Source organism: Colobus angolensis, unplaced genomic scaffold (genome assembly GCF_000951035.1).
Source record: "Colobus angolensis palliatus isolate OR3802 unplaced genomic scaffold, Cang.pa_1.0 Scaffold215, whole genome shotgun sequence".
In the NCBI taxonomy this organism is placed as follows: Eukaryota; Metazoa; Chordata; class Mammalia; order Primates; family Cercopithecidae; genus Colobus; species Colobus angolensis.
Genome location: NW_012115322.1, coordinates 1,581,066 through 1,594,144, shown reverse-complemented (window position 1 = coordinate 1,594,144; position 13,079 = coordinate 1,581,066). Strand labels below are relative to the sequence as shown.

The window sequence follows — 13,079 nt, the reverse complement described above, 5'->3', positions numbered from 1 at the left end:
TTTTTTGTATTTTTAGTAGAGACGGGGTTTCACCGTGTTAGCCAGGATGGTCTCGATCTCCTGACCTCGTGATCCGCCCGTCTTGGCCTCCCAAAGTGCTGGGATTACAGGCTTGAGCCACCGCGCCCGGCCGACATGAATATTTTATATAATATTCTACTTATTATTGGAATTTTCCATGATAAAAATTTGGAAATTCAGAAAACTACAGGGAAAAACAAAAATTGCCTCATTTCTCCCAGTTTTATATATGCATAGTAAGGAACAGTCTTTATTTAAAAATAAAGATGTATTTTGCTGCTCTAAAAATTAAAGTGCTGTTATTAACAGATCATCAGTGTTCACCAGTACTACTTGACTTAAGATGTATATTTTATGTACTTTTTTAAAGACCAGTACTAACACAAGCCAAACAAAAATTTCTGCTCCTGTTGCCTGGTTTGGAAACTGTTGAAATGATGGAGGAATCCAGTGGACCATATTCTGATGGAGTAAGTTGGGGGGTTTTATTGTTCATTTGTTTTTGGACATTTAAGTTATTTGTTGAAAGTTATAAATAAGTACAACCTGAACAGAAAAGAGGTTTGTAACATAGGCTTTTTCCATTTTGTCAGTTGTGTGGCCTAAAATTACTTTTGTGATTTTCACTAGAGATTCTCATGTAAATAATCTCTAATTCTTGTCATTAATCATTTGTTTTGAACTCAGGTACCTCATCTGTGCTGTTCACAAAGAGTAAAATACATAATTGTTGCTTTGGAAAAACTGGAAATAATGGTTACTAAGTCATGTCTAAGCCAGAGCTGCTGTTCATTTTCTCATTTTTTAAAAATTGATTTTCTCCTTTCTTCTATCAGAAAAACACATCTTTGCTGTCAACATTGCATTAGGAGCAAAGTTTCTTTGGCTAATAATATTTGATTACTGCCTGAAGATCTAGGAGTTAAAGGCACTGGTACTATAGACTTGTGAGCTGGAGTGTTCTTAGAAAACTTTTTATCTGTTCAGGAGCAGCTAGGGTATAGGTAGTTTTTGTTTAGAATCTTTCAGAGAAAAAAGACTGTTATAGCCAACTAAGTATCGCATTTGGTTTTGGCTGAAGTAAAAATTTTCTGCCAGATAACTAACAATTTAGACTTGTTAAAGAGTTCAGTGGTATTTTCGTCTGTAAAATTCTGTTGAGGGGAAATTTGCTCTATCATACATGCTTTATTAACCTTCAGTTGTTTAATGTTTAAAGTTCTATGGCTTTGAATATTCTCTTAGAAATATTTTCAGTTACAGGTAGAGTGTTTGAATCTAGTAATTTAATTCACTTTATGTTATGTGATATGTCTCATTTTCAGAATTCATAAAATTGAGTGGTATTAAACAGCTAGTATAAAAGAGACACCAAAGCCATTTGCTATTATTGAATTAGACAGTGACTTTCCTTTCTTCGATTTTTATAGGATTGAATAATTAGAAAAATTTTGACATTATTTGCAATTACTATTTATTGGGCAGGAATTTTTAAAATGTGAAAAGGAAAAGTAAAATATTACTGTTGTATTTAATGAAATTGTTTCGTTTTTATTAAAACAGACAGAAAATTCACAATTAAATGTGAAGATAAGTGGCATGGAGAGAAAATCAAATGGAAAAAGAGATTCATTTTTGGCACAAACAAAGAATAAAAAAGAAAATACGAAACCAGCAGCCAAAGTATGTTTTCGAAAGTATATTTAATCAAATTTTTAAAGATAAAGTATATGGTAACTTACATACAACTTTGAAAATTGGGTGGAAAAACTGTAAAAGACTAAATAAAGGTTGGGATTGCAGGGGAATTGAGAGCATTTGGTCTAGAAAGACTGCCAGGGTAGCAAGACTGCCAGGATAGAAGCCTTAGGTGATGATTCCTGGTTAGGAAAGATAAAGTTTCTGTGTAATGCTTAGCAATGCCAGGATAGCATGGTGACCTAGAAGCCTTGGGTGATGATTCCTGATTAGGAAAGATAAGTTTCTATGTAATGCTTAGCAACTGTTTACATGTAGTTATTCCAGGCAGCAGCCCCCTCGAGATGGAATGAGACAGTTATGAATGACTAACACAGGTAGCACAAGAGGAAAATATTTTAGAACTTTTGTTTAGGATTATTGTTATTTTAGAACTTAATATTTTGATTAGAAATAAATAATGCCTAGATAAGACACCTATGTTAAGCTCAAATCTGAACTAAGTATCATGCTAGTTGCCAGTTAACTGACTTTTAGACAACAGTTCTCTCTTCCATGACCTCCAGTAAAGGTTATTCTAGAATCTTGAGACCATGGCCCTGGTGAAATGAAAGAAAAGTGTTATTTTTTAAGAATACCTCTGCCACATTCTTGTAGCAGCTATAAGTAGAATTAAAGCAATGGTTCCAATGAACATTTATTAGGATAACATTGTAGTACCAAAGTTAATTGTATGTAGGGCATATTGTATTGATGACTTTCACTTGACTAAGTCCTGCCTCAACTTGAGAGCTGCAGTTACTCTCCTCCCTCCAAATCAGTTCATTTCCATATGCTGGCCTGACAGATGGTTTTGTCCATACTTTGTAGTTAAGCACAGACTTGCCTACTTTGTAAAGAGATTTAATATTTTCTACTTTCTCAATATTTATTAGATGCAGAAAGTGGGGAACATTGCACTAATTTGTTACTGATCATGAGTATCATGAACTTCGTAATCACTATTGAAAAATGGTGTCATTAGAAGAGAGTGATAGAAATATTGGAAAATAAGGCCGGGCACGGTGGCTCAAGCCTGTAATCCCAGCACTTTGGGAGGCCGAGACGGGCGGATCACGAGGTCAGGAGATCGAGACCATCCTGGCTAACACGGTGAAACCCCGTCTCTACTTAAAAAAAAAAAAATACAAAAAACTAGCCGGGTGAGGTGGCGGGTGCCTGTAGTCCCAGCTACTCGGGAGGCTGAGGCAGGAGAATGGTGTGAACCCGGGAGGCGGAGCTTGCAGTGAGCTGAGATCCGGCCACTGCACTCTAGCCTGGGCAACAGAGCGAGACTCCGTCTCAAAAAAAAAAAAAAAAAGAAATAATGGAAAATAATTTGGAAACTAAAATGTACTTTTGCTTATTTTTTCAAATCTGCAGCTGAAACTTGAATCTTCATCTTTGAAAGTAAAGAATGAAATTCTTTTAGAAGAGGAAAAGTCTGCTGACTTTGTGTTTATACCTCCACAAGGAAAAGATGCAAAGGAAAGAATATTAACTGAGCACCAAAAAGAAGTTCTCAAAACAAAGCGGTTTGTAGGCCTTATATCTTGAGATGGGTATTTGGTATTCAGGCTTATCTTTCATGCAAGAAAACTATAACTCTGTGTTTAGAGCTAAAATATGCGTACTAATTTTTTTTGGAGATAGAGTTTTGCTCTGTCGCCCAGGCTGGAGTGCAGTGGCGCAGTCTTGGCTCACTGTGAGCTTTGCCTCCTGGGTTCACGCCATTCTCCTGCCTCAGCCTCCCGAGTAGCTGGTACCACAGGCACGTGCTACCATGCCCGGCTAATTTTTTTGTATTTTTAGTAGAGACGGGGTTTTACCAGTTAGCCAGGATGGTCTCGATCTCCTGAACTTGTGATCCGCCCACCTCGGCCTCCAGAAGTTCTGGGATTACAGGTGTGAGACACCACACCCGGCCACATACACTAAATTTTAATGCCAAAAGTTATATTGTACATAAATGCATTTCATAATGTATAAAGCTAACCTAGTAATGTACCAAATATTTATAAACTGAATTTCTTCTCTGAGACAGATTGGGAGGGGAAGACAGTTTGATGGAGTATCTGAGAAATACACATTTAGGTTATGATTTTATAACAATTTAGTAGAATTGTAAGTTTCTTTTCTTTTTATGGTTTTTTTTTTTTTTTTTTGAGACAGAGTCTCTTTCTGTTACCCAGGCTGGAGTGCAATGGTATGATCTCTGCTCACTGCAGTCTCTGCCTCCCAGGCTCAAGTGATCCTTCCACATCAACCTCCCAAGTAGCTGGGACTACAGATGCATGCCATCATGCCCAGCTAATTTTTTATTTTTTGTAGAGATAGGATTTCGCCATGTTGCCCATGCTGGTCTTGAACTCCTGAGCTCAAGCAGCTTGCCCACTGCAACCTTCCAAAGTGCTGGGATTACAGGCGTGAGCCACCGTCCCTGGCCATAAGTTTAATTGCTAATTGTCAGGATATCATCCGTTTTTTGGAGTTACTTATATACAGTTTTTTTCAGGTGTGATATTCCTGCCATGTATAATAATCTGGATGTTTCCCAGGATACCTTATTTACTCAATATAGTCAGGAAGAGTCTATGTAAGTACAGAAGCCATCCAACTTTTATATCTGTTTTATTCATTGTCAAATAATTATAAAAGCAATATTCTTACATTTATTTCAGGGAAATTCCTACTTTAACCAGAAAACCAAAGGAAGATTCTAAGATGATTACGGTATGTTTGACATTTCATATTTTGGGCTTTTTAGAATTACCCTTCTATTATACAGTCTGTTAAACTGCTGAAATGTCTGTAGATCTTCCATTTATTAATTTTAAGATTTATTGTAGATTTATTGTATGATTTCCTGTTAATTCCCATTCAGATACTAGCAGATTATCAGCAGACACTAGTCATTCTGCATGCGTGTGTGTGTGTGTGTGTGTGTGTGTGTAAAATAAATGTACTTGGCTTTTCTTGAATGTTTACTATTAGGAACACAAACTATTAGGTATCTACCACTAACTTTGGAATAGTTGCCATATATTATGTCAGTGATTATCTTTGGGTTACTGAAGTTTTAAACTAAAGTTTTCCCAGAAAGTCAAACTCGTTTGCCAGCTATTAATCTGTGTGTGTATATATATATATATATTTCTGTGCAGGAGGAGCAATTGGACAGTGACATTGTCATTCCTCAAGGTGTCACAGAAGACCGTGGTATGGATGAACATCTTGAAAAGGCCTCCCTTTCAAATAACGAGTGTGGTTCTCTTGGCAAAACCAGTCCAGAAATGTCGAACAGTAATAATGATGACAGGAAAAAAGCTTTAATTTCATCAAAGAAAACATTAACTGAATGTGCATCTAGTACAGAAAATTCTTTCGTTGTCAGCAGTAGTTCAGTTTCTAATGCCACTGTTTCTGGAACTCCCCCATGCCCTACAAGTCGGAGGCAAACCTTTATTACTTTGGAGAAGTTTGATGGTTCAGAAAATAGACCTTTTAGTCCATCCCTGTTGAATAATATTTCATCAACTGTTACAGTGAAAAATAACCAGGAAACCATGATTAAAACAGATTTTCTACCAAAAGCAAAGCAAAGAGAAGGGAGTTTTTCAAAATCTGATTCTGAAAAAATAGTGAATGGAACTAAGAGATCAAGCCGGAGAGCTGGTAAAGCTGAACAAACAGGGAATACAAAGTCTAAGCCCTTAATAAGATCTGAGCAGGAGAAAAATACTGAGGAATCTATTGAAGGCATGGTAGTCTTAGAAAATAACCCATCTGATTTGCTTAATCAAACAGAATGTGTGTCAGATAATCAGGTTCACCTATCTGAGTCTATAATGGAGCATGACAATACAAAGCTTAAAGCAGCAACAATGGAAAATGCTGTATTACTGGAAACTAATACTGTTGAGGAGAAAACTGTAGAAATTAATTTGGAATCCAAAGAAAATACACCCCCAGTAGTAATATCAACAGATCATTTGGTAAATGAGGATAGTCTGGTTCTGATAACTCCAAATCAGAAAACCCTTAGACGGTCGTCAAGGCGACGTTCAGAAGTAGTAGAGTCTACCACTGAAAGCCAAGATAAAGAAAATAATCATCAAAAAAAGGAACGACGTAAGGAAGAAGAAAAACCTCTTCAGAAGAGTCCGTTGCATATAAAAGATGATGTTTCACCTAAACAAAAACTGATTTCTGAACAAACTGTACCGGAGAATTTAATTGAGAAAGGAAATAATTTACATGAGAAGACTCTTGGGGAAAACAGTGCTAATGCAGAAACTGAACAAAAGAAAAAAAAGCCAGACCCTGATAACATTAAGTCTGAGGGGGATGGTACCCAGGATGTTATAGATAAGTCCTCTGAGAAACTAGTCAGAGGCCGAACACGGTATCAAACAAGAAGAGCATCTCAGGGTTTGCTTTCCAGCATTGAAAACTCGGAATCTGATAGTTCGGAGGCAAAAGAAGAAGGTTCTAGGAAGAAGAGATCTGGAAAATGGAAAAACAAAAGCAACGAAAGTGTTGACATTCAAGATCAAGAAGAGAAAGTGGTGAAACAGGAATGTATAAAAGCTGAAAATCAGTCACATGATTATAAAGCAAGTTCCCAAGAAGACGTAAACATAAAACCTCAGATTTGTGAAAAACAAGATGAAAGTAGTACTGTAATATGTCAGGATTCTACAGTAACTTCAGAAATATTGCAAGTTCCTGATGATTTACCAAATCCATGTGAGGAAAAAAATGAAACTAGCAAATATGCAGACTATTCCTTTACAAGTCTACTTGTGCCAGAATCAAATCTAAGGACTAGAAATGCCATTAAGAGATTACATAAGCGAGACTCTTTTGATAATTGTAGTTTGGGAGAATCCTCAAAAATCGGGACATCAGATGTTTCTTTGCTTTCAGAAAAAACGTTTCAAACACTTGAATGCCAACACAAGAGAAGTAGGAGAGTGAGGAGATCTAAAGGTTGTGATTGCTGTGGGGAAAAATCACAACCTCAGGAAAAGTCACTCGTTGGGTTAAAGAATACAGAAAATAATGATGTAGAGATTAGTGAAACAAAAAAGGCAGATGTGCAAGCACCTGTAAGCACGTCAGAAACTTCTCAAGCTAATCCATATTCTGAAGGACAATTTTTAGATGAACATCATAGTGTGAATTTTCATTTGGGTCTCAAAGAGGATAATGATACTATTAATGATTCATTAATTATTTCTGAAACCAAATCAAAAGAAAACACTATGCAAGAATCTCTTCCTTCTGGAATAGTAAACTTTGGAGAGGAAACTTGTGATGTGGATTCTAGTGAAGCAATGTCTCTTGAAAGCCAAGAGTCACCTAATGAAAATTTTAAAACTGTTGGCCCATGTTCAGGTGACTCGAGAAATGTTTCACAGGAATCTTTGGAGACAAAAGAAGAAAAACCAGAAGAAACCCCTAAAATGGAAATGAGTCTAGAGAATGTTACTGTTGAAGGAAATGCATGTAAAGTAACAGAACCCAATCTAGAGAAAGTAGAAACGATGGAATTGGATGTAGGAAATGAAGCTAGCTTCCATGAACAAGAGACAACCAAAACTGGTATTTCTGAAGAAGCAGCAATAGAAAATAAAAGAAATGATGACTCTGAAGCAGACACAGCTAAACTGAATGCTAAAGAAGTAGCAACTGAGGAATTTAATTCAGATGTTAGTCTTTCTGATAATACTACACCTGTAAAATTGAATGCTCAAACTGAGATTTCTGAACAAACAGCGGCTGGGGAACTAGATGGAGGAAATGATGTATCTGATCCACACTCATCTGAAGAAACAAATATAGAAATGAAAAATGATAAAGAAATGAAGATTGGCGAGGTGAAGGCTGAAACTGGCCATGATGGTGAAACAGAGAATGAGGGCATCAATACCAAAACCTTAAAGCCTGATGAAGCTGAAACAAAAATGTTGACTGCAGAAGCGGAAAACTTTGTTCGTGACACAGTTGAAATGAGCACTGAAGAAGGACTCACTGATGCTAATAAAACTGAAACAAATACTGAATGTAGTAAATCTGAAGAAAAATTAGATAGCAATCAAATGGTAATGGAAAGTGATATTTTACAGGAAGATCACCATACTTCAGAGAAAGTGGAGGAACCATCACAGTCTCTTACATCTGGAACAGCTATCTCTGAACTAATAACAGAAGACAATAATGCATCTCCTCAAAAACTAAGGGAACTTGATCCTTTACTTGTGTCAGCAAATGACAGTCCTAGTGGCATGCAGACACGCTGTGTCTGGTCTCCTTTGGCTTCTCCATCTACGAGCATTTTAAAGAGAGGACTAAAAAGATCCCAAGAAGATGAAATCTCATCACCTGTTAACAAGGTAAGGAGAATGAGGCTGAATATTAAGGAACCCAGTATTTGGTTGGGATATTTTGGCCATACAGTGACCTCTGGTGAATGACAAAATATTATTATTATATGGCCACTCATTTGATTATTTACCATAATGGTTGCTGGGGAAAAGGTAGGTAGAAGAAAAGGTTTTGAAAAAAGGAGACTTAAGCTTTTTAGATAAGTCTTTCATTTTACAACACTAAAGATCTTTATGCAGCTTTGCACATTGTTCACTTTTGGCAAAATTGATAAGGCTCCTAACATCTTTTTGGCTCCCAATACCATAATATGAGGAAACAGATTTAAGAATGCAGGCAACACTGCCATTGATAAAGCAGATTTAGCAGTTGTCGTGTGTTGGAACATTATGCTGTTTTACATTTTACATATATGTTCCAGACCATATCTAATTAAAAAGTCTCATGTGCCGTCATCAGCTTGTAGATGTGATCTTTTTTATAGTTATTTCTATCCACATTTCCTCAGCTAAATTATAGACCTTTTACTTTAGAAAAGTTGGATTATATATATATCTGCTTTAGCTTCAGGCCCTGTGCCTTTCACATAGTTTGTTGAATGAATGAATTAAAAAATAGGAAAAGTTAAATGTATTTACATAACTCAACTTGTCTTCTACTTAACAAAATAGATGTACTGTAAAGGTATGATGTTGGCATTCCTTAATTTTGAACTTGAACCTACTATTCATTATAGAATACATTTTATATATACAAGCGTGCATATATAGATATGACACCTGGCTTTTTGCCTTCAACGAACATACTTTGAAAATGTTCCTTTGGCCGGGCTAAGTGGCTCACACCTGTAATCCCAGGCGTGGGATTTGGGAGGCCAAGGCGGGTGGATCACCTGAGGGTCGGGAGTTCAGGACCAGCCTGACCAACATGGAGAAACCTTATCTCTACTAAAAATAGAAAAATTAGTTGGGCGTGGTGGTGCACAGCTGTAGTTCCAGCTACTTGAGAGGCTGAGGCAGGAGAATCGCTTCAACACAGGACGCAGAGGTTGTGGTGAGCTGAGATTGTGCCACTGTGCTCCAGCCTGGCGACAGAGCAAGACTCTGTCTCAAAAAAAAAAAAGTTTCTTCAAAATCTGTTATTCATATGGTGTATAAACTTTGCAAGATCCACTGAAAATTCTTCTGTTGAGAATCTAGAGATTAAGTTTTTTGTTTTGTTTTGTTGCTTGCTTGTTTTTTGAAATGGAGTCTCACTCTGTCGCCCAGGCTGTAGTGCAGTGGCACGGTCTCGGCTCACTGCAGCCTCCGCCTCCGCCTCCCGTGTTCAAGGGATTCTCCTGCCTCAGCCTCTTGAGTAGCTGGGATTACAGGCATGCGCCACTAAGCCCGGCTAATTTTTGTATTTTTAGTAGAGAGAAGGTTTCACCATGTTGGTCAGGCTGATCTTGGACTCCTGACCTCGTGATCCGCTTGTCTTGGCCTCCCAAAGTGCTGGGATTACAGGCGTGAGCCACTGCACCTGGCCTATTTCTCTTTTTACATCAGTCTTCTTTCTCATCTGGTAATCCCATAAACTTAATAGAATCCAGATCATACACTTCTAACTGCCACATGTGGCTTTGTTCAGTTTTTGCTACTATACCTTTTTCACAATCTTTGGTATTATGCAGAGACAATTTAACATATAGAAAATTAGAATGAATTGTGGTATTGAGTTTTAATATCTGTGAAGGCAGTTGCTAGGAACTGTGCAGCTGACTTTTTTCTGAACCCACATTCTATTTTTGGGTAACCTCATAATGAAAATGTATGGTGTAATTTTTTAAAAACTTTAATTTTGTTAAGTAAAATCCTGACCTGTGTTTCCAGGTTCGCCGTGTCTCCTTTGCAGATCCAATATACCAAGCAGGATTGGCGGATGACATTGATAGACGATGCTCTATTGTTAGGTCCCATTCTTCAAATAGTTCTCCTATAGGAAAAAGTGTTAAAACTTCTCCTACTACACAATCTAAGGTAAGCTGTAGGCTTTAAAATGTACGTATACGTATACAGACACAGAATTACATGTGCATGATGTGTCATAGAATGAACTACATATTTGAAAAACTTCTTCCTTCGTTTAAAATATATTCTTTTGTTTACTACACGGTAAGCAGAAAGGAAGAGAAGAGGTGGTAAGAGGCAGTAATGATCCTGCAAGTAATTGATTAGGTAGTAGATTACTCTTTTTATGTTTTTTGAAATTTTAAAGACATGATTGCAGTCTAAGTTGTAAAAATTGTAAAATTATAGTCATCTAGGGTTCTGAGTGTTTTTTTCTCTCCTTTCTTCTATCTAGCATAATACCACTTCAGCCAAAGGATTTCTGTCCCCAGGATCACGTAGCCCTAAATTTAAGAGCTCAAAGAAGTGTTTAGTAAGAAGTGCTTTAGTTTTCATGTCACTTTATATTTTCATGTTCAGTCAGTTGACCTCTGTGTAACAGCTTCTGAAATTTATTCTAAGATTTCAGAAATGGCCAAAGAGTCCATACCATGCCCAACAGAAAGTGTTTACCCAGCTTTGGTGAACTGTGTGGCACCAGTTGACATCATTTTACCTCAGATTACATCAAACATGTGGTAAGTGGTTATTTAGGCTTCTTGGTTATATTCCAAGATGCCACTTTATTTAAGAGGACTGTTTGAATGCTTGGTTCTCATGTTTAGAATTAATTGGCATGTACTGCTCTCACACACATTTTATTTTTGAAATAAAAATACAATTGAGAAGGTAGGCCAAATAAGGCAATATGAGAAACATTTATCTTAATATAGTAAGATGTATGCATAATATTTCAGGTGCTGCATTGAACCCTTATATCCATTATCTTGTTTAATCCAAATGTAAACCTTATGAGGAATATGGATATCATTTCTACTTTATAGGATGTAGTTTACAAAGATTACCACCAAAACTACATAGCTGTTAAGTCATCATGTGTAAGCAGCATGAGACTCACATACATAAAACCTGTTGATCAGGTGTTTTGTTTTGTTTCTAATTAGAAGTTTGTTTCCTTGATGTTTTAAGTCTTGGAAACTTAAATGCTTGCGTGTAGATCGTTCACTCTATCTTGATTAAAAGAAGTGTTTCAGGTAGTTTGTGATGCCTTAAGGTAGTTTCTCTGTTAATCAGGCTGCCCTGTCATGGCATAATCTCCAATAGGAGATGAAGTATTCTTAAAATTCTCTGAGGAATTTAATGATTCAATAATATGTGTCAGACATACCAAGTCCATTTCTGATTAAAGTTGGGGAGGCGATTAGGCATACTTAAGAATTATCTATTAAAGAGATGTATGTAAAGCACAAGGCACGCAATAGGCTCATTCAGTTTCCAGTACTATTGCTTATACCAGACACACACATCAGATTCGAATTTTATTTTAAATTACACATACATGTGCCTGTCTTTACTGTGGGCAAACCTCAGTTATGATTGAGCTTAAATGGGGAAATTCAACTGGATATCCTTGCAAATAGCATATAAGTAAAATTGTATAATTATAATTTCCTGTTTCTGTTTTGTTTAGGGCAAGAGGCCTGGGACAACTCATTAGAGCTAAGAATATAAAAACTATTGGTGATTTGAGTACTCTTACAGCATCTGAAATAAAAACTCTTCCTATCCGTTCTCCAAAAGTGTCCAATGTAAAAAAGGCTCTCAGAATATATCATGAGCAGCAGGTAAAAACTTAGATGTTAGCTACGATGTATATAAATAAATGACGTAGCAGTACAGTTACAGAAGTTTGTTAAAAGATCACTTCATAATGGCACAGGGAAATTGATTCATTTATTTTGTACTGTCTTTATGTATTGCACCTCAGATAAATGTTTAAATTGTTTTCTCTTTGAATTCTGTTCATCCCCTTCTCTCTTTCATTTCCACCATTTGGTATTTGATTCCATGGCTGCTACTGCTAAAACCTAGATGTTCAAATCCAAATATCTACCAAAACCACACAATTGTAGGTCACAGTATTTTGATTTTGATGCCTACCACATTTGTGACTTATTTTTCTTCCCTTTCCTTTTTGTCAGTATTGTGCACATGAACATTTTGGGTCATTGGGCATTTTTCAAGATGATGATGAAAGCTAAGATTCTTGCCTGCTATAAAACTATACGGAATATTTTGTGTATAATTTCAGAAGGATTCACAGACTACTGAAACCCATTCAGAGACCCTCTATCCATTGACAGTACAGATTGAGTATTCCTTATCTGAATTGCTTAGGGCCTTATCTGAATTGCTTAGTATTCCTTATCTGAATTGGACTTCAGATTTATTTCGATTTTGGGATGTTTGCATTATACAGCTCCTTGACATTTGAGCATCCCTAATCTGGAGATCCAAAACACTCATTAGAGCATTTGGGCATCATGTCATTGCTCAAAAAGCTTCAAATTTTGGATTCCATTCCATCCAAAAAACATTCCATTTTTGGAGTAGGTATACTCAACCTGTATCAGAAGTTTTGAGTACATGAAAAATAGAGTAAGCAGTGTTCTGAATCAGAATTTCTTAGACCTGGGGTTTGCCAGCCACTGAAGACTTCTGCTGTATTCTTGAAGGTCCTTGATTTTATATTAACTTACTTGTGATCTTCTAAACGTTTGTTAACCGGTTACTCATAAGAGAGAACCAAAACTACTAGTAATTTTCTGTCTCACAGATTTAGTTTCTAAAGTATTTTCTTATTCAGTTTCTTTTTTTTGAGACGGAGTCTTGCTCTTTCGCCCAGGCTGGAGTGCAGTGGCCGAATCTCAGCTCACGGCAACCTCCGCCTCCCGGGTTCATGCCATTCTCCTGCCTCAGCCTCCCGAGTAGCTGGGACCACAGGCGCCCGCCACCTCACCCGGCTAATTTTTTGTATTTTTA

General features: G+C 36.8%; 1 protein-coding gene across 3 annotated transcripts in view; it reads left to right on the top strand.

Annotated features, from left to right (window-relative positions):
• The window catches only part of RIF1 (replication timing regulatory factor 1), a 73,758-nt gene that overhangs the window by 47,324 nt on the left and 13,355 nt on the right, over positions 1 to 13,079 (top strand). For 2 of the 3 annotated variants that reach the window (XM_011943057.1, XM_011943055.1), the window contains exons 25-33: positions 392 to 491; positions 1,585 to 1,704; positions 3,142 to 3,293; positions 4,274 to 4,354; positions 4,440 to 4,491; positions 4,923 to 8,156; positions 10,020 to 10,166; positions 10,659 to 10,774; positions 11,728 to 11,881. In XM_011943057.1, the coding sequence (XP_011798447.1) occupies positions 392 to 491; positions 1,585 to 1,704; positions 3,142 to 3,293; positions 4,274 to 4,354; positions 4,440 to 4,491; positions 4,923 to 8,156; positions 10,020 to 10,166; positions 10,659 to 10,774; positions 11,728 to 11,881 (4,156 nt within the window). Of the gene's footprint in view, positions 1 to 391; positions 492 to 1,584; positions 1,705 to 3,141; positions 3,294 to 4,273; positions 4,355 to 4,439; positions 4,492 to 4,922; positions 8,157 to 10,019; positions 10,167 to 10,491; positions 10,570 to 10,658; positions 10,775 to 11,727; positions 11,882 to 13,079 lie in introns of all 3 variants that reach the window. The other variant, XM_011943054.1, reaches the window with a different exon arrangement.